Source organism: Musa acuminata, chromosome BXJ3-10 (genome assembly GCF_036884655.1).
Source record: "Musa acuminata AAA Group cultivar baxijiao chromosome BXJ3-10, Cavendish_Baxijiao_AAA, whole genome shotgun sequence".
NCBI lineage: Eukaryota > Viridiplantae > Streptophyta > Magnoliopsida > Zingiberales > Musaceae > Musa > Musa acuminata.
In genome coordinates, this window is record NC_088358.1 from 32,864,388 (window position 1) to 32,884,359 (window position 19,972).

Genomic DNA, 19,972 nt, shown 5'->3' on the forward strand with positions numbered 1-19,972 from the left:
GACCTACTGACACTAGAATTAATACGATATTTATTATTTATATTATGTACAACTATTGATGCTATGCATCGTCCTATAGAGAGGAGAGTGAAATATTAAAGAAATTTATGACTTTATGTATACCAGGTAATCCCAACTCAGGTAGAAATTGATAGATAACTTACGGATGCATCCCAATAGGAGTAGTCTTTCATAACAAATTTTAAATATCTTAATTATATGATAACTTTATCAACCTTACAAAAAGATACAGGATAAAAACGATATTTGTCGAGACGAAAGAGAAAAGTCATAAGTTGTTGATGATGTTGCAACTTAAGAGGTTCTTCCCATGATCAAACACATAAGTACAGAGTACTAGAGAAACAATTTAATAAGATAATTATTCAAAGTACTAAAAGTTGTTGCTCGTGATTTTCACGTACCTTCATAATCGGAAGTTTCATGCTAAAAGGGTATCTTCACAATTGGAAGTTTCATGTTAAAAGGGCCTCAAAGAAAAAGACCTGTTTTGATGAAATCGAAATCCTCTTAGGGTGAAATCTTATATTAATAATTTTTTTTATTTTAGTTTTGAAATAAATAATCATTGTCATGAAACAAACAAATCATATATATCCATCATGATAAACAGAAAAGAAGAAGTGGCCATCAACAAATTATTTACTAAAAAGACCTATCAACAAATTATTTACTAAAAAGAAATATATTGTCATTGAGTTTTTATGATTATGAATAACTTAAATACATAAATCTTGATGTTTTCTAATTTTTCATTAAGTGGAGGAGGAATATATGATGTATAGCATTATCATCCATTCAACTAGGTCTATTATGATCATTTTTCATCTCAGGCTTTCACTTAGATTGTTTTTCGATAAAGACTCCTTAAAAGATTTACTATATTATTCCATGTAACATATGAATAGTGACTTAGATTGTTTTTCGATAAAGACTCCTTAATAAGATTTACTATATTATTCCATGTAACATATGAATAGTGACTCCTCGTCGTCACTTGATTATAACAGTATATTTTCTAACAAAAATAAAGACGAGTGATACAGAGGTGGATAAATGGTAAGTATACATTCAATTGTTATACGGCTTAGACCGTAATTTCAATCCAAATGCATTTAATAATATCCATGATTCTATCCTTATTCATATTTTATTTAAATAGATCCCAATCATTTAAATTATAGTTCAACCATCAAGATTTTACATATTCCAATAAAATCAGTAATTAAGCGTAATCCATACCAATTAAAAATGATTGAGGCCAAGTTAAGATAGATCAGCTAAGAGAATTAACCATCTCCGGTAGAAACACAACATAAACGCTCGAGAATATTTTTGACCATCTTTCTAAAGTAATAATTCGTTCTCATTCACATCCGTATCCGTATAAAAGATTTGGCTCGTGGCATGAAAGAATATATAAAAAACCAATCTCAAAATCAAAATGGATGTTATAGTCTTGAGATGATTCAATAGCACAATCAATAAGCAATAGGAAGATACGGTTCGAAGGATGATAATACATACGGAGTTCATAAAAGCTTTTGTTGTTAAATTTTAAATAACTATACAAAAATGTAATCATAAAAAAAAAGAAGAACCCATTAAATATTTGGAGTTTCACACTTACAACATGTTCCTTATAGCTGGCGAGATGGTGAACTAAGCAGACATTGGATCAAAGAAATCCATATCAATATGACTCTTTCACAACATTAAAAACTCCAACATATTAACATTCTAAGATGACTTCACAAGTTCCAACAGAACCATTAATAAAATTTCTTTTGTAACGCTTCACACCAACTAACGTGACTGAGGCAAAGTTGACACTGATCAGTTGATAGAAACTAGCTGGCTATGATAGAAACATAACACAAAAGCTTGAGAAAATTTGGGTTACCTTTCTGAGGAAGTGACTGTTTCCCCACTCGTTCTTCCGATTTCTGAGTCAACAACAATATCAAAGAATCCTTAAATTTTGTTGTAAAAAAAATAAATAAATAAAAGAATATCAAAATCAGCACCCATGTTATACAAAAAGAAACTCCTGGAGAATTTATAATGTCACAAAATTTGAGATGATTAAATAGTGCCATCAGTATGAACTTGATCTTTTTAATATAAAGTTTCAATTTCAAGCAACAACATGTGGCTTTCCCTGCACAGCAGCAAGATAGGAATCATAGAGAGAAGTAAATTTCTCCTTGTGCCGGAAAAGATATTTCATTATGAACTTCTCCTCAGATAGTGGTATGACGGATAGTAGACTATGTCCTTCATCCAGCAATTTATTCTGCTTAAGAAAATTCATAACCTCATATCGAGGTCTCAGCCTCTTCTCCAAGCTGTAAGTAAGAATCACGGGACAGCAAATGATAGATGTCAGCTCAAAACCAGCTTCCTTGATCAGGAATGTCATCTTGTCACATATGGTCTTGTTTGAGAGTGCCCAAACGTTTGGGCACTTCCTGAATGCAGCAACGATGTCAGGCTGGGAACACCCAAAGCTCATCAGAGTTGCACTGGTAGAATCAAAACTAGATTTGTTCATGCCCATGACTACATGAAGTGCACACATGTATACTCCAGAGTCACGTGGGACACCCAATTCCTCAATATATTTGATAACCTCCTTTAATTTGTCTATTCGACCAAAACAGCCTGGCAATGTCGCCACCATATGCATGATACGCTCGTCACTGATGCCATGTTCCCTCAAGAGAGATATATTAGGTTCTATCGTCCGAGCCAAGCTATAACTAAGAATAAACTTGTTCCTCTTGCAGGCTTTCAGAAGCCTCTCATTCGAACCTAATAGTGACCTCCAGAAGTTGATCCTCGGTTTGAGGTCACGTAAAAGGAGCGCTTTCGGACATAATGAAACCAGCTGAACTATTTCAGTGTCAGAAAATCCCATGTCCTGCAAAGATCTCATCCTGGGCTTCAGGGCAATCTCTAGATTAGCATGCAGCAAACTGGGTGCCCTCTTGATAAGCTTCATGACTTGTGCATCACTCCAACCGCTCTGCTTAAAGAACTCAATGGAAGGACTTGAACTTGGAAGTTTTTTTTCACAGATGCGATCCTTGGCTATTTTTGCAGCCTCTTTTGAGGAAAGTTCACATGACTGAAGGGGGTCGACCAACATAAATTTGGTTCTATGATTTGAACTGTGATCTTCGGCAGTGGAAAAGCTTAACACACTGCAGTGTTGATAGGAGGAAAGATGGATCGTGGACTTGTTACATGAGAGAAGGCAAAAGAGCCTCTTCTGCACCAAATACATTGTCTTTTGAGGCAGTATCACGTACTTTTTGTATATCTGCCCTCTCCAATCCAAATTCCTCAGCCTCAAATCAAGGATGTTGAAAACTTTCAACTAATCATCTGTCTCAGACAACATCCTCCACCACTCATGTTAATCCACATGCATTCAGTTCCAATTAGCCATTTCTTTCACAGATAAGTCTCTAAATGGTGTTTGCGAGTTGATAAAGAGTACCTATGATTAGTTACTCATTCTCATGCTCACATCCAAGCAATTCTCCACCACTGAAATAATGGCTTCAAATAACACCTGCGTACTGACACTAAATTCCACTTATTTTTCTGTTGTAGTTGGTGGGTTTAAAAACTACCAAGCGTCCTATATCCCTGTAGCAATTTAAAAACCATATCAAATGTATTTTCATCAAATATATAAGAGTATACTCATGTTTATACTAATAGGTTGAACATCGATCACTTGCAAAGGGTACTACAGAATTCAGAATAACTGGAAGATGAATAATGTTTTCTCTAACATCGGATTCACTAATGTCCTACAACTAAAACCTGAAACATTTCAAATCAGCACTTCCAGAGTAATTGATCCATTTCATCAAGAATGCCAAGAGATGATCTAGTTATAAGTCTAGCAAAACCGGTAAGTAGAATAGACACTGTTTAATCAATCAATAACAGTAATTTGTGAGGTTCAACATGCTAAAAGAGGCATTGCTGATGAAGATGTGCAACTCGACAAAAGAAAACAACATAGCTGGAAGACCAGAGAAAGGCAATAAATTTTCTGAAAAATGAATAAAGAGATAAGAAAACTGCCTCAATCAAGAAATGCTACAGTTTAGTTGGCTCTATGCTGACAAAGGAACTTAATTTATGAGAAACATGCTCATGTAAACAACTTCAACTACAGTAAAAACATTATATGTAGCCTCAGCTACATATCATAAATGAAGAAAAAAAGCCTAGATCAGTGAGTTGCCAATAAAACCAGCAAGTGCAAACAACCACAATAATAACAAAAGCCATGATGTCCAAACTATTCACGATCAGCCATATGGATCTTTTGCATCATTGAACTCTGTGTCAGAAAATATCTGTAGTTAAATTAAGAGCATTCAAATCTCTTTCTATTGTTACCAGTAAAGTCCCCTTCAAATCTCCAACTAAACCAGCAAATACAAGATTTGACAATTCAAATGTAAGCAGGCCTGTGTGTTTTGAGGCACGAACAAGTCTCAAGTAGTGAAGATAGTTGCTTTCAGTACTACAGCAGAGAACACACTATGTTGACATAAAGGTGTAAGGTTATACCTAACCAAATACATTGAGATTTTGGGTCTATTTTGGGGTTTGGAGATCACATCAAATTCTAGTTGTTTACTCAACTTGTACCTTAGTGCGAGTCAGGTCCATTGGAGCATTTGGGGTTTTGTGTTGAAATTTTCTGGTGTGGCCTGTAAACACAATGCAGTAGACATTATAAGAAAACTAAGAGGTTTGATGAACCAAACACTTCATCAAAATAAGCAGTTTCTGTTGAGAGAGCTTCTTTTAGGAAACTTGGTCAGATTGGTACTACTTAGATGTATTTTGAATTATAATGCTTCACATGAGGAATAGTCAGACTAGTGCATGATTCTATTAACAAATAATTATAGTTTTCTTTGGCCAGTGACCCAATTACTGGCTCTGCTATCTCTTTTTCTATCTTTTCCCTGCGATTTATTTTTTTAAGACTTCCCCAGTTCTCTTTGCTCTATCTAAAAGCAGTACTTTTGCTGTCTAGCTTAACAATAGTATTTAACTTGCATTCTGCAACTTCTTATTTCTTTAAAGTAAATGCACATACATGATATGCAACATTGAACATTTGGGATTGTTAAAATTTATATTATTAGTTCAGTTCTAAACCAACTCATATCCGAGGGCTGAAAATTAATTTTCACCAGTGATTTACAAAACGCTAGGCGCCAACGTCCAAAAATGCCCAAGACGCTAGGCGCTCGCCCGATCAAAACGAGACGGTAAAATATAAAAATATATAATATAATTAATAAATTTAATTATTTAAATAAAAAAATATGCTAAGAAAATTAAGAAAATCAAGTACAAAATCACAATGTGACATTAATAAAAGGTCTCAAAAATCAAAACAATAAAATTTTACATCAAATCTATTTTCTTGCTCAGCAACTATATCGACGCCGATGTATATGCAAAGCGGCTATCACCTCTCGTCGTTACTCTCCTTACCCACAATAGCCACCCACAGCCCCAAGTGACGCCGTCGTCCACAATCACCAATGTCATCCGCCACCACTAATTGAAATATTAGAATTATCTTTTTCCCTTTTATTTTCGTATTTTCGTTGATAAAACCGACAACATTAAAGTAAATAAACCTAGATATTGCACTTCTATAACAATAGGGATACCGATGTAATTTTTTAAAATGTAGGAATCGGGATGCTAAACCTAGATATTGCACTTACATGCAATAGAGAGTAGGAATTGAGGATGCCTAGGGCACTCCAAAAGGAGAGGGGAAGAAACATTGGAAGGGAGGTGAGTCACGCGTGGGTGGGGAACAAATTGCTTGTCTTAATGGACCCAACATGAGTTAAATATAGGTGCAACACCACTCGGGCGTGCGAGTGGGCCGCCCAGCGCCCAACCGGTGCTCGCCTAAGCATCGCACGAGTGAAAACGCCCACGTGATGTGCACAACAAAGCGCTCAGGCCTCGTCTCACCTGAGCGATTAGGCGAGCGCCAAGCACCCAGTGTTTAGGTTAGATAGAACTAAGATGATCTAACTTGAATCTCATGACATTTAAAAAATAGATATGCAACCAATGTAGCTCAAATTCAATAATCTTTTTGGACCTATGATGAATTTTGTTCAGATCAGTGAGAATATGCCAATAAAACCAGCAAGTGCAAACAACCACAATAATCACAAAAGCCATGATGTCCAAACTATTAATCATCATCCATATGGATCTTTTGTATGTTTGAACTCTGTGTAAGAAAATATCTGTAGTTAAATTAAGAGCATTAAAATATCTTTCTATCGTTACCAGTAAAATCTCCTTCAATCACCAACAAAACCAGCAAATACAAGATTTGACAATCCAAATATAAGCAGGCTTGTGTGTTTTGAGGTATGAACAAGCCTCAAGCAGTGAAGATAGTTGCTTTCAGCACTACGGCAGAGAACATACTATGCTGACATAAAGGTGTAAGTTTATACCCAACCAAATACATTGAGATTTTGGGTCTATTTTGGGGCTTCGAATTCAAGTCAAATTCTAGTTGTTTACTCAACTTGTACTTTAGGGTGAGTCGAGTCCTTTGTGTCATTTGGGGTTTTGTGTTGTTCTGGTGTGCTTGAAAAGGAAACTACAATGCAGTAAACATAATAAGAAAACTAAGAGGTTTGATGAACCAAACACTTCATCAAAATAAATAGTCCCTGTTGAGATAGTTTCTTTTGGGAAACCTAGTTAGATTAGTATTATCTTAGGTATATTTTTAATTAAAATGCTTCACATGAGGAATAGTCATACTTGTGCATGATTCTATTGACAAATGATAATGATTTTCTTTGCACAGTGACCCGATTGTTGTCTCTGCTATCTCTTTTTCTAACTTTTCCATGCTTTTTTGTCACTAGGACTTCCCCAATCCTCTTTGTTCTCTCTAAAAGCATCACTTATCCTGCCGTCTATCTTAACAACAGTATTTAACTTGCATACAGTGACATGCTATTTCTTTAAAGTAAATGCTCATGACATGCTGCTGACTGCTTGCTGGGAGGGTAGCGGGTAACTATCAGGGAGTAGGAAAGGCGAGGGGAAGATGTATAGAGAGAGCGAAGAGGGGTGTAGAGGAGGGAAATGGAGGCCGTCGGAGCTGGAGTAGGAAAATGGAGATGGGGGCTGTCGGGGCCGGAGCAGGATAATGGAGAGGGGGCTGTCGAGGCCGGAGTAGGAAAATGGAGAGGGGGCTATTGGGGTCGGAGGATGGTGAAGGTGGCTGCCGGGGTCGACGGGGGACGGGGGCTGTGATGAAGTGGAGGAGGGGGAAGGGACCAAGGAAGAGGGGCGGGGGGCTGCGATGAACGGGGGAAAGAGGGAGGAGAGAGGAGAAGGGAGGAGGAGGATGATGGCGGGGAAGCGGGAGAGCTGTGGCGAAAGGGGGAAGGGGAAGGAGGGATCGGGGAAAGGAGAAAGGGGGCTGCGACGAGGCGGGGGGGCGGTGGGCTGCGATGAAGGGGGGAAGAGGGAGGAGGAGGGACGAGAAGGGATTGTACGACGGCGAAGGAGGAAGAGGAGTAAGAGAGAGATACAGGGTGCTGTCACCGTTCGCCGACGGAGAGGAAGCCGCAGCATCCACCGTTCGCCGAGGAAAACGCCGCAGCGATAAGAGCTCGACGGAGGAAAATGCCGCCGCCGCTGCCGGCTCTCGCCAAGGTACACGCCGCAGTCGCGGTCGCTGTGGAGAAGGAGACAGCTTCACCACTGCATTTAGGGCACGGTTGCGAATTTGAGGATGCCGTTCTCATCTGGTTCGATCGAACCAGAAATAAGTTACATTATAATTTTATTCGGCTCCTTTGGATCACTCGATGTTTTGATGATTTTTGAAATTTTCTGGTGTGCTTGAAATAAAAATTATAAAGCAGTACATAAAATAAGGAAACATTAATTTATGAGGTTACGTGGTCGATTGATCCTTTACCAACAAGTGTAATAATGTTACTGCACAACTATGATAAGATCAATTAACAATAGGCATGAAAGAAGAGTTCTTTTGACTCCCCTAAAAATAATAAATAAGTCTATACATATCTTAGTCGGCATTTGATGATAGAAAAGCCTCGGATAGTAAGCCAAAATAATCATGTAGCATCAAATTTTTATGCTAAAAAAAATCTAATCAATCTGTGGATCCAGAAGTCTCCTTTACAATACATATCGAATGACTTTCTCAATAAATCTAGCATCATAGGTTATGTTACAATAATTTGCAATCTCATTCTAAGGTTTGATTTTATGATTTATTTACTCAATGATTTGGCAAGATCCTATTACTACATGAAAAGCTTTCAATTTGTTGTTTAGAAACATTGTAAGAGATACTAGAGAAAAATGATTTAAGCCTGCATATCTATTAAGTCCTCACTACAAAACTCACAGTGACAAACTTAACAACCACGAACTAAAAAGAAGCATAACTTGAAGAACCTATTAGGCACAACCAACAGCAGAGCATAAATTATGTCGAAAAATAAATTAGAAGGAGAAACGCAGCCAACCAGAAATAAAATTTACTTACAAATCATCTAATACAAAGTTCTTCCATCGTGTCTCGATCATCAGGATTTGAAAGAACAGTTAAAAGTTGGAAGCTATATTTTTTTCGTGTGTTTAGTAGCATCTGCAATGGTCTTAAATGTACCATGAATAATGCAATGGTAGTGAATCTGACTCGAGATTAGAAGGTTGCATGTTCGATTCATGTCGGGTTCAAATCCCGTAATCTTCTATTTTGTTTTTGTTTTACGATTTAAAATATTTTCTCATCATAATTTCTAACTTTCCGTTTTACATGTGACAGAAGAATGAATTTGTTTTCTCAACTTTCAGTGAGTGTTTTCTCAACTTCCAGTGAGAGAGAGTAATCAATGCATCTACAACACAATAATCTCCTGTTGACACTGCTACCTTCCAAATTCTCATCAACATCCTGTAGCAACATCCTAACCAGATTATACAACTGTCTTTGAGTTCCGTATAGAAATAGTAGTGCTCAACCTTTTAACTTCAACATTACATCGGTTTCTTAGTTGATCATCCGTAATCATGTTCTGTAAATAACATGTGAACACTACATCATGAATTCAGCTCTTAGTCCTTGAATTATAAATAAATCTCTAACATTCTTTTATCTATTTGATTCCAATACGATAAACAGACTAGCAAATGCAGCTTTGTTGTTGGCTATGGAGCTTCAACAGATATCTATAGATCATCTCCACCAGCAGCTAACCATTAGAATTTGAGCGGTTAAGCTATTCGTAAAATTGATCCAGATGGATGCTGGTAGCCATCTTGTCGATGCTCATTCCCTTGGCTAGCTGACTTGGTCTTCGGTATTTGAACATCAAGTTGTCATAGTGCCTCCTCCAAAGATTTCTAAGCTGGTTCATGAGGGAGGACGAGTTGCCCATAGGGAACTAAGCGTGCGAAGGCATTGGAAGTAGTCACCCAAGGCAAGTAACCCTCGTGCTGATTGGCGAGTTGTGAGGATGCTGTACATTTGCTGCAAGGCCTGTTGTCGAAGGTGATCCGCCTGTTTCAAAAATTAAGGATGATTTTACAATTAGACGAATATGCAGTAGCAAATTCGAAGCAAGATATAGTAAATTGTCATATACTAATTTTTATTGGTGTAAATGAGCATTTGATAAAAGTACATATTATGAAAGGAATAATGAGAGACCTACTGTTGACATTAGAGTTAATACTATATTTATTATTTGCATTATGCATAATTGCTGATGATATGCATCACATGTCCTATCAAGAGAGTGAAATGTAAAAGAAGTTTGTGACTTTATATATACCAAGTAATGCAAACTCAAGTAGAAAATGATAGTTAACTTACGGATGCATCCCAACAGGAGTAGTCTTTCAAAACCAATTTCAAGTATCTTAATTAGATGATAACTTTATCAACCATATAAAAAGATATAGAATCACGACGATATTTATCGAGGCCTAACGAAGAAAGAGAAAAGACCTTCTTTGATGAACTCAAGATCCTCTCAGGGTGAAATCTTGTGTTAGCCATTTATTTCCTTTTATTTTAGTTTTGAAATAAATAATCATGTCATGAAACAAATAAATCGTACCTATCCATCATGATAAATAGAAGAGAAGAAGTGGCTATCAGTGACTTATGGAAGAGACCTGTCAGCGAATTATTTACTAAAAAGAAATATGTTATCGTAGAGTTTTTATGATTTTGAATAACTTAAATACATAAACCTTGACATTTTCTAATTTTTCAACCATTGGAGGAGGAATATCTTATGTATAGCATTATCATCCATTCAAGAGGGACTTGTTGAAAAATAAATGAGGATATAAACAACAAACTTTCTAGAAGTTTAAAAACTAGTGCAGAAAAATGTGAGCTCCATTTGTTTTCATTTTGTTGTTCAAAATCCTTCGAAATAGATATCTTTTATGTTCTTTCAGAATTCCTGAAAAGAATTTTACAAACTTCAGCATCATTACTAACTTATAATCACTAGTTGCCCCACAATCATCCAACAATTGAGTCCTTCCTCTTATAATCTTTCATTAAGTTAAAATTTTGACAACTAAACATATAAAAAAATAATGATACTGTTTCTTATTTTGAAGACACCAAAATGGTAATACAACATTACCGGAAAACAAAAGCTTCATAACACAAACCAAGTTGTACCAAGCAAAAATTTCAGATACTATTCTCTTGAGAAACTAAAAATTAGTAGTCAATATTTATATGTTTTTCAAAATAAGGAATAGATATCTTTTATGTCCTCCTTTCAGAACTTCTGTAAAGAATTCTACACTCCCCGCAACCATCCAACAACCTTCTCTATATTCAGTCTGAGTCCTTCCTCTTAGAATCTTTCATTAAGTTAAATTTTTGACAACTAAACATATTATTAAAAAATATAATGATACCATTCCTTATTTGAAGACACCAAAATGGTAATACAACATTATAGGAAAAAAAGAAGCTTCATAACACAAACCAAGTTGTGCCAAGCAAAAATTACATATACTATCCTCTTGAGAAACCAAGAATTAGTAGTCAATGTTTATCTTTTATGTCCTTTTAGAACTTCTAAAAAGAATTTTATACTCTTTAGCATCATTACCAACTTATAATCACTAGGTACGGGTGGTACGTACTGATCCACCAGCATATTAGTATGCGGACCGCCCAGTACCTGGCGATATCGTTGATTGTGGTTGTTTCTGTCTCTTTATATCCTGAAACAGGTTGGTATCAGTTGATTTTGATCGTCACCACCTGCTACCAGGAGGTATTAGCCTAGCTATAGCGAGGGAGAAGAAAAAAGAAAGAGAAAGAGGGAGAAGAAGAAAGAGAATCTTACGTCCCGATTTGGTGCCGCCCTCCCTCGACGATTCCGATTCGTCGCCACCCTCTCTCACCGAACGTCGTAGATGAGGACGTCCTCTTCTCCTCATCACCTCAAATGAGAAGACGTCGTGGTCTTCTCCTCGTCTAAGGCGACGAGGAGAAGAGGGGGGTGACGTCACCTCTTTTTAATTTTTTTTATATTATATGTATATATATGTGTATATACATATACATATATATATATATACATATACATATACATATATATACATAGACATACACACACACACACACACATATATATATATATTTCAATATGCCCTGTATCACTCAGGACATCTATATCGTACCATATCAAACAGAGCTCGATACGTTAATATGATATGAAATTACAAACCCTACTTCTCTATCCACTCTTTTAAGTTCTTCCTCTTGAAATCTTTCATTAAGTTCAAATTTTGGCAACTAAACATATTACTAAAAAAAATAATAATACTGTTCCACATTTTTAAGACACTAAAATGGTAATACAACATTACATAAAAAAAAAAGAAGCTTCATAACACAAAACCAAATTGTACCAAGCAAAAATTACAGATATTATCCTGTTGAGAAACTAAGAATTAGTATTTAATGTTTATATGTTAAACTTTCTAACGAGTCCTAGTTCTTGCAAGTCCAGGTTCCAAATAGCAGTACCACTACCAACATCTTATCCCACTGGTATAACATGGTACATCTAGGTACACCAATAATGGATATCAAAATTAATATGTAAATATGGACTGGTACAATTACTATGCTGGTATATTGTATACCATTAAACCAATTTTGTACAACACCAAAATTGTGGTGTTTCAACAATGTTACCAATTAGAAATTGACTCTTTGAAAATGTACAATTACTATAACCAGTGCCTAATGGTTTCCCATTTTCCAGTAAATCACTAAGCATATTGCTTTGAGATCTTAAAGAAGCAAGAGACATACCTAACATATGGATTTTAGTGAATGAGTTCACAATTAAAAAGCATCCAGATAGAGAAGGCTAAAGTAGAAACTAAGTGTAGATATATGCCATAGATGCATTCATACTATTACCTACCTTGTAATCGTTCTCTTAATATAATTAAACTGTTATTATCAAAAAATTCTTAAGCACTATACTGACACAAATCATAAGGAAAACAAAATAATAAGGAAAACACTAGAACAGTACCAGAAACAGAGGCAACAGCAGAAAAGGAAAAAAAATATACAGGATAAACTGATTGTGTCGACAGAACTTGTATGTCACCTGGTTGACAAAGCTTACAAGAGCTTCCAACTTTGTCATGGCAATTGCCATTTGTCCCATGTAGTTTTTTGCACCAAATGTGCCAAAGGGGTCACATGCTAGAGTTTCAGACAGAGTTTGCTGAAGTTTATCCAATCCTTGGGAAAGTGCATCTTCAGCCTGTTGTGAACATTGTTGCAGGCCCGTGACAGCCCTCATTTGTTGCTCTGTCAAAGGGTTTAGCTGTGAGGAGAGCACCTGTGAACCAACAATGAGAAATATAAGTAATATTAGAAGTACCTTTTATTCATATCTTACTCCAAGAATCTGTAAGAATAGTGAGATGGCTTTCCATAAAGTCAAGGAAAAGAAAAGAAAAAAAGAAACTACCACTAAGTAACATATGACATTGGCAAGAAACCCCATGCTGGCTGGTGACATGCTGACATGGAATATGCAAACCCTCTCTACATTGTCGTAGGCTTTCTAAAGTCCAATGCTGTGGTAGCATACCCTTGCATGCCAGCATGACAAGTGCAGGTAGCACATTGAGCAGTGCTTGCATGTGCAATCTTTATAAGATACTAAAATTTATGAACAAGATTTAATTCACCTTTAGATTGTCATAGGCTTTATATAGTCCAATTCTGTGTTAGCATGCCCTTGGAAGCCAGCATGACATGCAGGTGGCAAATTGAGCCGCACTTGCATGTGCAAACTGAAAAAGATATTAAAATTCATAAAACAAGATTTAATCACCTTTAAAAGCTTTGAGGGCCTAAATCCACCGATCCAAAGAAAAAACCTTTCTGTGGGTGTTCGCCACATGCCAGACATGAGATAGAAGACATCAGACTTTGCTGTGATTGCTTTTATTCGGAAAAGATTGTCATAGTGTCTTATTCCACTCTTTACAAGCATGTGAAGCTCAAAGTCAGATGCATGTGCTTGTAGTGCAGCTCTTAGTTGACAAGTTTGCTGATTCTGTTTTTCAACCCAGTGTCCATATTGCATTTCAAAAGCAGCAATCCCTGAAAGATGCCACCAACAAAGGCCTTTAGGTGCATAAGGAGCTGACATCTTGACCTTACATCAAATAATAATCCATGGAAAAAATTAAAAGAGGCATGTAAAACCAGCTAGACCCATTTTCCAATTCCAAACACTTTTCCTGTGTAGGTAAAAATTATTGTCATTTTTCACTCAGTTAATATCAGGGCAAAACATCTGATATGAGATACTACAACTGAACTTGAAATTTCCTGCACATATTTGTACATTACAGTCGACATTTTCAGAATGGATTTAGAGACACAAGTCCATGAAGGGCTAGCAGATAGCTAAATGTTTGGAAAGAGGGGTTGAGACATTTACAGAGTAAAAGTGAAGCCACAATGATGTTACCGAACAAAATATATGATATAGAAACTAAGAAAGAAATGCTTCACTCAATTCAACCTGCACGGATGGTAGAATGCAACACTATTTGTATGCATTACGGCTTATAGTACAATTGCATAATGAGAGTTGTTCCATCAAGCGCCAAAAGGTTTAGTGCAATTTTAGCAGTAAAGGTCTGGCTTTATCAAAATAGTGCAGAAAGGATTCTAAAACGATTGCAAGATAAAACATAGCTTGTTCTTCTTTCCCATGATATTTCAACATCAACGCTGTTAACATATATGCTTCAGAAATTACATAGAATGAAATGAACACTTGTACCTGAATTAACACTTCCTGACAACCCAAGAGTTCTCTCTCCCAAACGCCCACCAATGTAAATACCCTACAGTTCAGCACTAAATTTTCGGTTAGCTTATATATGCACAACAACAAACTTCCTTGTTCATCATAAAAGGTACCATTTATACCTTCTGTCTAACCTGCTCAAGCTCCTGCTCTAGTTGGCACAATTTTAAACGACTTGATTCCAACTGTTGAACATAAGCCTACAAAAACAAGTAGTAGACAACCAGCATATCAAGCAAATTATATGTTAATGGTAATTTACCATGGTAAGATACTTTTTTTCTTAAACGACTTTTCCGAGCAGCCTCTCGATTCTGTGCAAGCCGTCTTAGCACCTGCACATAAACCCTCTATTACACCATCAAATTGGCAACACTGAATGTATGAACCAACAAGTGTCAACAGTTTATAGCATTTGAGGTACATATTAAAAATATAATTCATTCTCTGATAGTCTTAATTAATTATGACTTGGAACTTAGCTCATGGATGTTATTGCAGTCTTGCAGTTACAGATCAGATAATGATGAACTTCTCAAACATAAGCATCAGTTTTGTAACATGGGTTGATTGAAGAACAAGTTATGGTATATTCCGTACCAAGCAATTTTCAAACATAACTAAACCATCAATTTAAGTGAATTAAATTTAATATAATAGAAATTTTGTAAATTCATATCCCTCAGCATCCAACCCCTGTTGTGATCTCATAACTAGCATCAAAGAATCTTAACATATCATAAATGGATGAAACTCCAGATAGATAAAACATTAAGATAATTTGTTAAAGGTCAAAAATCTTGGTTATTTAAACCAAACCTTTAGATAAACTAATTGCGATTAGAAAACAATATAAGTTACCCATTCTGGTGTTCCAGTACAGTGACTATATATGTGAACAGGCATGCTTTTGTTCTCACCATTTAATAAGGAACTGACAACATAAGTTACCTCGAAAGTCATATATGTTCTTTCTTTGTTGTCATTAAGCTATCTTCATTCACTTCCATACTCACAGAATTGCCACCCAAGTTCACTTGACACTAAGCTGGGATTAAACCCAAACAGACATATTCTCTGATTATTACCATCATCAGAAATCTCTTCTTGCTTCCTAAACGTTTGCATGATTTCTCTCAATTGCTTATCATAGATCCTTAAACCTTTCACATATATTACTAAATATTTTTATTAGCAAGAAGTAGGAAGAACATAAACAGTTTCCGGAAACAAAAACATTTATATATCACAACAGTTCATAGAAATTACCAAAGGATCATTATGAAATATGATAGGGAGTAAGTGCTGATCTTATTAGTCAAGATCACATTTTGATTCAATCAATTAGATTTATTGTGAACATAATATCTTTTTGCCGCAGACACCATATCAATGAACAGAAAACCTTTCTTTCTGAAAGAAGGTTCAATCTGGTAAATGATGATTGGGGGATTTCTAGAGTGTGGAACCAACAAAAGATGCATATTCACTACTAAAGGACAAAGCAAAGAGAAAACCATCAATATGTTCTATCAAAGTCGGCTAAAAGATTTATTCCTGCATATGAGAATATAGTGATGAAGGTCATAGCTGAAATAGGATTCATCTTGGCCAGGATATCCAAGTTCAACATTATATTTGATGCCCTTCTGACTTTTCCTTCTTGAAGTACAAGCCAATTGAACTTGGCTTTACCCTACCAGAAGCTGGTGGTTAAATTGAACAAAATAATTTGATCAAAAGAATCTCTTTTTACACGTATGAGTCAATGAAGTGAGGGTTCCATCTCCAAATGAATGAGCTAGCCAGGGTTGTAGATCTCTCTTATTCAGATAGAAAAATCAAAGCAGCATGAACAAAAAGTTCCTATGCCACAGAGATGCGGGTAAAAATAAGAATTTTACATACCTTATCTGAAGACTTGTTTGTTTCCTGGTCATGGTCCTTTGGTTGCGTTAGTTCCTTGTGAGGAATATCCTCTAGCTACAAAATATATCCAGTCAGATGTAGTACTCAGTTAGAAACAGAGTTACTAAAAAACATAGATATGCTATATATCTCTACCATATAAACAAGTCTCATGTCTGTTTCCGCTGCTGGTGATGTACATATATTCTGACAGCTATCAGTTTTAATGGAGTCCTCCCACCACATGCCAATATGGTGGTATGGTTCATATATGCCCATCCTTCTCGAGGTTGTAAATGGAAAGGTAGAGCTTCTACTGTTTAGACCGAAAGGAGAAGATTACTTATATGGAAAGGCAATGGACAAGTTAAATATTTTATTGATTCAAGCATATTTTCCTTCAGACAAAATGTTCAAGGTGCAATTGCATCAAGGATTTAATAGATCTCATAATGGCATGTAGTAAGGAGTCGCAATGGACCTTGGTAACTCAGAAAGTCAAAAATACCTCAATATGTCAGGATAAAATTTTTGTCATGAGCTTCCAAAATAAGACTCTGAAGCTATGGTTATGTAGCGAATATATAAAAGATTTTGTTGGGTCTGGCTTAACAACTAGCTAAGTAAAACCCAGTGACCAAATCAATAGCTTAGGCATCCACATTGTTTGTGCCATTTTCAATGTTATAGTCAAACTTAACCTAATTAACAAAACTCAGTTTTGTTATGTCAATTAATAATTGCCAACAGATAGTAAAGTCACATTTCTACGAGCACATAAATAAAATTTTGTAGGGTTCTTTACAACAAGTTGTAAAACTGCTCATTGAGAGCTCCTGAACACAACAGAACCATCCCTAAGTCACTTGATTACTTTATATAATGCAGCCACATGGTTTCTTTCTACTATCTCAGAAGACCTGTTCTGACTATATCAGACTTACACACAGGACCTCATCTCTCAAATTTGATTTGGGTTTTACAAATTATTTAATTTCATAGAGACAGTTCCATCAGGGAAAACCATAATAATTTTCTCCCTTCCAGGTTGTACATAACTGTAAATGAGTCATGACTTTCCTTCACAAGTCCTAACAAAGATGCTGGAACAATTTGTGTTGCGAAAAATATCAGAGCTGAAAGGTGCTTTATGTACATACTACCCAGTACCCACCATATTAATATGGAAGTACTCAAACCATAACAACCACAAGAAGCAAGAAAACGGCCACCTATGACATCAAAACATGTTCCAATTATGTGACATAAAAGCAATCAAAAGGTTTATTCTATTTATATTTACCATCTCATATCAGAGAATGAGATACATATTAGTATACTTCAATTTTTATTCAAAAAGTCCTCCTGATCTAATTTTTCTTATTTCGTAAATGGCAATTTTCCAGTAAATTTTGTTAGACAATCTACCAAGAGTTCCTTATTAAAAAATTACTCGAAGAAATCGCAGAAAAAATTCCTCGGTCATAAAAGAGGAACAATCTGACCTCGAGATCACTCCAAGAGCTGCCTCAGAGCCCCGCGAAACCGGGATTCCACCACGGATAGCAAAACCTTAAGCCCAATCCCGATCTGGGAAACCCCGGCGGTCGCCATTCCCTCTCTCTCGCTGCGCCTTAATCCGAGAGAGGGAGAAGGAGCGAGGAGAAACGGAGGAAGCAGAGGAAGCGAACCAAGAGACGCAAGAGCAGATTCCCAAAGCCCACTTCCGCTCCTTTGTCGTCCACCGTCGTTTTAATGGCGTGTCGCGGGAAAGGGAAGAAAGCTTCGCCGCGGATGGACGTTCCGTTATCTTGTTCCCTCGGCACTGCCCAGCACCTGCGCGCCCGTCTGACGTCAGCGACCGCTGTTTTCAACGCGCTGGTGGACTTACCCTGCGTCGGCACAGTATAAGGTTGAGACAGCAATGAGCCATCACAACAGCTGAGAGCCTTTAGTTGTGCCAATTTAATTGGCGGATTCTGATGAATTTTAGTGGATGGTTTCTATCACAGAGTAAAATAGTGTGATGATTCCAAGTTCATGGCAATAACTTGGAACCTTTACAGCAATCTTGCCACTTCCACAACAATGTGTTGCATATTGATTGGAGATGAAAAGCACCACCCCCCCTCCCACCATTTCTTTTCCATCTGCCAATGGATGAGCTTTGTAGCATTATACTCAGAGAAGCTTTAGACAAGCCATGGCTAGCGTCATGGTAAGATTACTCTAAGAATCTTAAATCGAGTTAAAAATGAAAAAGTCTAAATATATTAAATCCTTCCTAAATGCTACATGAACAAGTGCACTCGATATGTGGAGGATTAGTATAGTTAGTCTCCTTCCCAACTTTGGTATTTTGGTTTTCAGGATGATCTTCTTCGTGCAACCTTCGTTTCTCAGAAACAAACTCGTGGTGCTTATTGCTAGTGTAGAGGGAATGCAGTAAGTATACTTTCGAGTTCAATTTGCTTCTTCCTATTCATTGTAGAAACACAATGGGCGTGCATTAAACGGAGTTATAATTCAAGCAATCAAAAAAAGAGAAGGGAATTGATAGCTTTATCATGCTGTTGATAAGGCTTGGATCATTTCAAGTCCACTCTTAATAGAAGTATTTCCGTCGATAAAACAAAGTTGATCTTTGAAGAGTGTGTGGCATACGAGTGATTTAGTTTGAGTGTAAAGATGAGAAGTTTTTGTATAAATCTTTTCCTTAGAAACAAAACTTAGTAATAGATCTGCTTTTAGTCTGCTAATCTCTCTTTACAAGGAGCAGACTACCACTACTACTGGTGGATATAAGATGTAGATCTCACACCAATTTCTTCTGATGGTACATGCATACTTGCACAGAGTCCAACTTCACTAGAGTAAACGAAGTAAAATTCTTTATGTTTCTATCAGTAACTACAAGATTCTGATCATGTATTTCTTTGCTCAACCTTCCTTTTCTCCTTTCTTCCTCTTTGTTGGGAAATGGACTTTTGACACTTGTGATTCTTGTTGGTACTTGGTTTCCAATAACAACTGTTTCCCCCCCTCTAACCATAGCTTTAGAGCTTATGAAAGAAAGCTTTTTGTTCTTCTTTCTCCTTTAATTGCACAAAAAAAAATTATATGCATTTAATTCCTATTAGCAGTTATGATTGTAGACATACTCAAAGAAGTAATTGGTTGCAGATTATATTCTCCTTTTTTTTCCTTTTCTGCTTGACAAGATATTGATATGTACACAATTTAGACTACACGTACTACCTTTCTCTTTGGTTTGCAAATATATGGCACCATCGACTCGGATTATCACAAAAGGCATTAGATTTCATATGGATATTAGACATGATCGAAAATATAATTGTAGAACTCCATATGTAAGAAAAGTAACAACAAGAATCAAGATAGAACGACAAGAACATGGAATTATTACGATAAAGAAAAGGAGTTAACCGCTTTGATCTGCTCAGAAATGGCGAGTCTGATCGAGAGAGAGAGAGAGAGAGAAGGCAGTATCAATCGAATTTGGAAGTTGGGAAGAGAGGTAGGTGTTAAATGGAAGATGGAAG

General features: G+C 36.4%; 2 protein-coding genes across 13 annotated transcripts; both read right to left on the reverse strand.

Moving 5' to 3' along the window:
* Positions 1–2,025: 2,025 nt before the first annotated feature.
* LOC135651358 (transcription termination factor MTERF5, chloroplastic-like) lies at positions 2,026–7,885 on the reverse strand. 4 transcript variants are annotated; one of them, XM_065171415.1, is made up of 3 exons: positions 7,672–7,885; positions 4,702–4,763; positions 2,026–3,678 (listed from the first exon to the last, which is right to left on the reverse strand). In XM_065171415.1, the coding sequence occupies exon 3, from the start codon at positions 3,308–3,310 to the stop codon at positions 2,159–2,161; it is 1,152 nt and encodes a 383-aa protein (XP_065027487.1). In that variant the 5' UTR covers positions 3,311–3,678; positions 4,702–4,763; positions 7,672–7,885; the 3' UTR covers positions 2,026–2,158. The 4 variants fall into 4 exon arrangements, with proteins under 4 accessions (XP_065027487.1, XP_065027485.1, XP_065027488.1 ...); XM_065171413.1 differs by having other exon boundaries at positions 7,659–7,885; XM_065171416.1 differs by lacking the exon at positions 4,702–4,763.
* Positions 7,886–9,093: 1,208 nt separating this feature from the next.
* Positions 9,094–19,972, reverse strand: TGA5 (transcription factor TGA1). 9 transcript variants are annotated; one of them, XM_065169691.1, is made up of 10 exons: positions 19,857–19,972; positions 17,915–18,301; positions 16,566–16,722; positions 16,410–16,484; positions 14,777–14,836; positions 14,624–14,701; positions 14,475–14,538; positions 13,512–13,807; positions 12,736–13,010; positions 9,094–9,664 (listed from the first exon to the last, which is right to left on the reverse strand). In XM_065169691.1, the coding sequence occupies exons 3-10, from the start codon at positions 16,686–16,688 to the stop codon at positions 9,508–9,510; spliced, it is 1,128 nt and encodes a 375-aa protein (XP_065025763.1). In that variant the 5' UTR covers positions 16,689–16,722; positions 17,915–18,301; positions 19,857–19,972; the 3' UTR covers positions 9,094–9,507. The 9 variants fall into 9 exon arrangements, with proteins under 9 accessions (XP_065025763.1, XP_065025768.1, XP_065025766.1 ...); XM_065169696.1 differs by having other exon boundaries at positions 13,512–13,783; positions 14,636–14,701; positions 16,566–16,725; XM_065169694.1 differs by having other exon boundaries at positions 14,636–14,701; positions 16,566–16,725.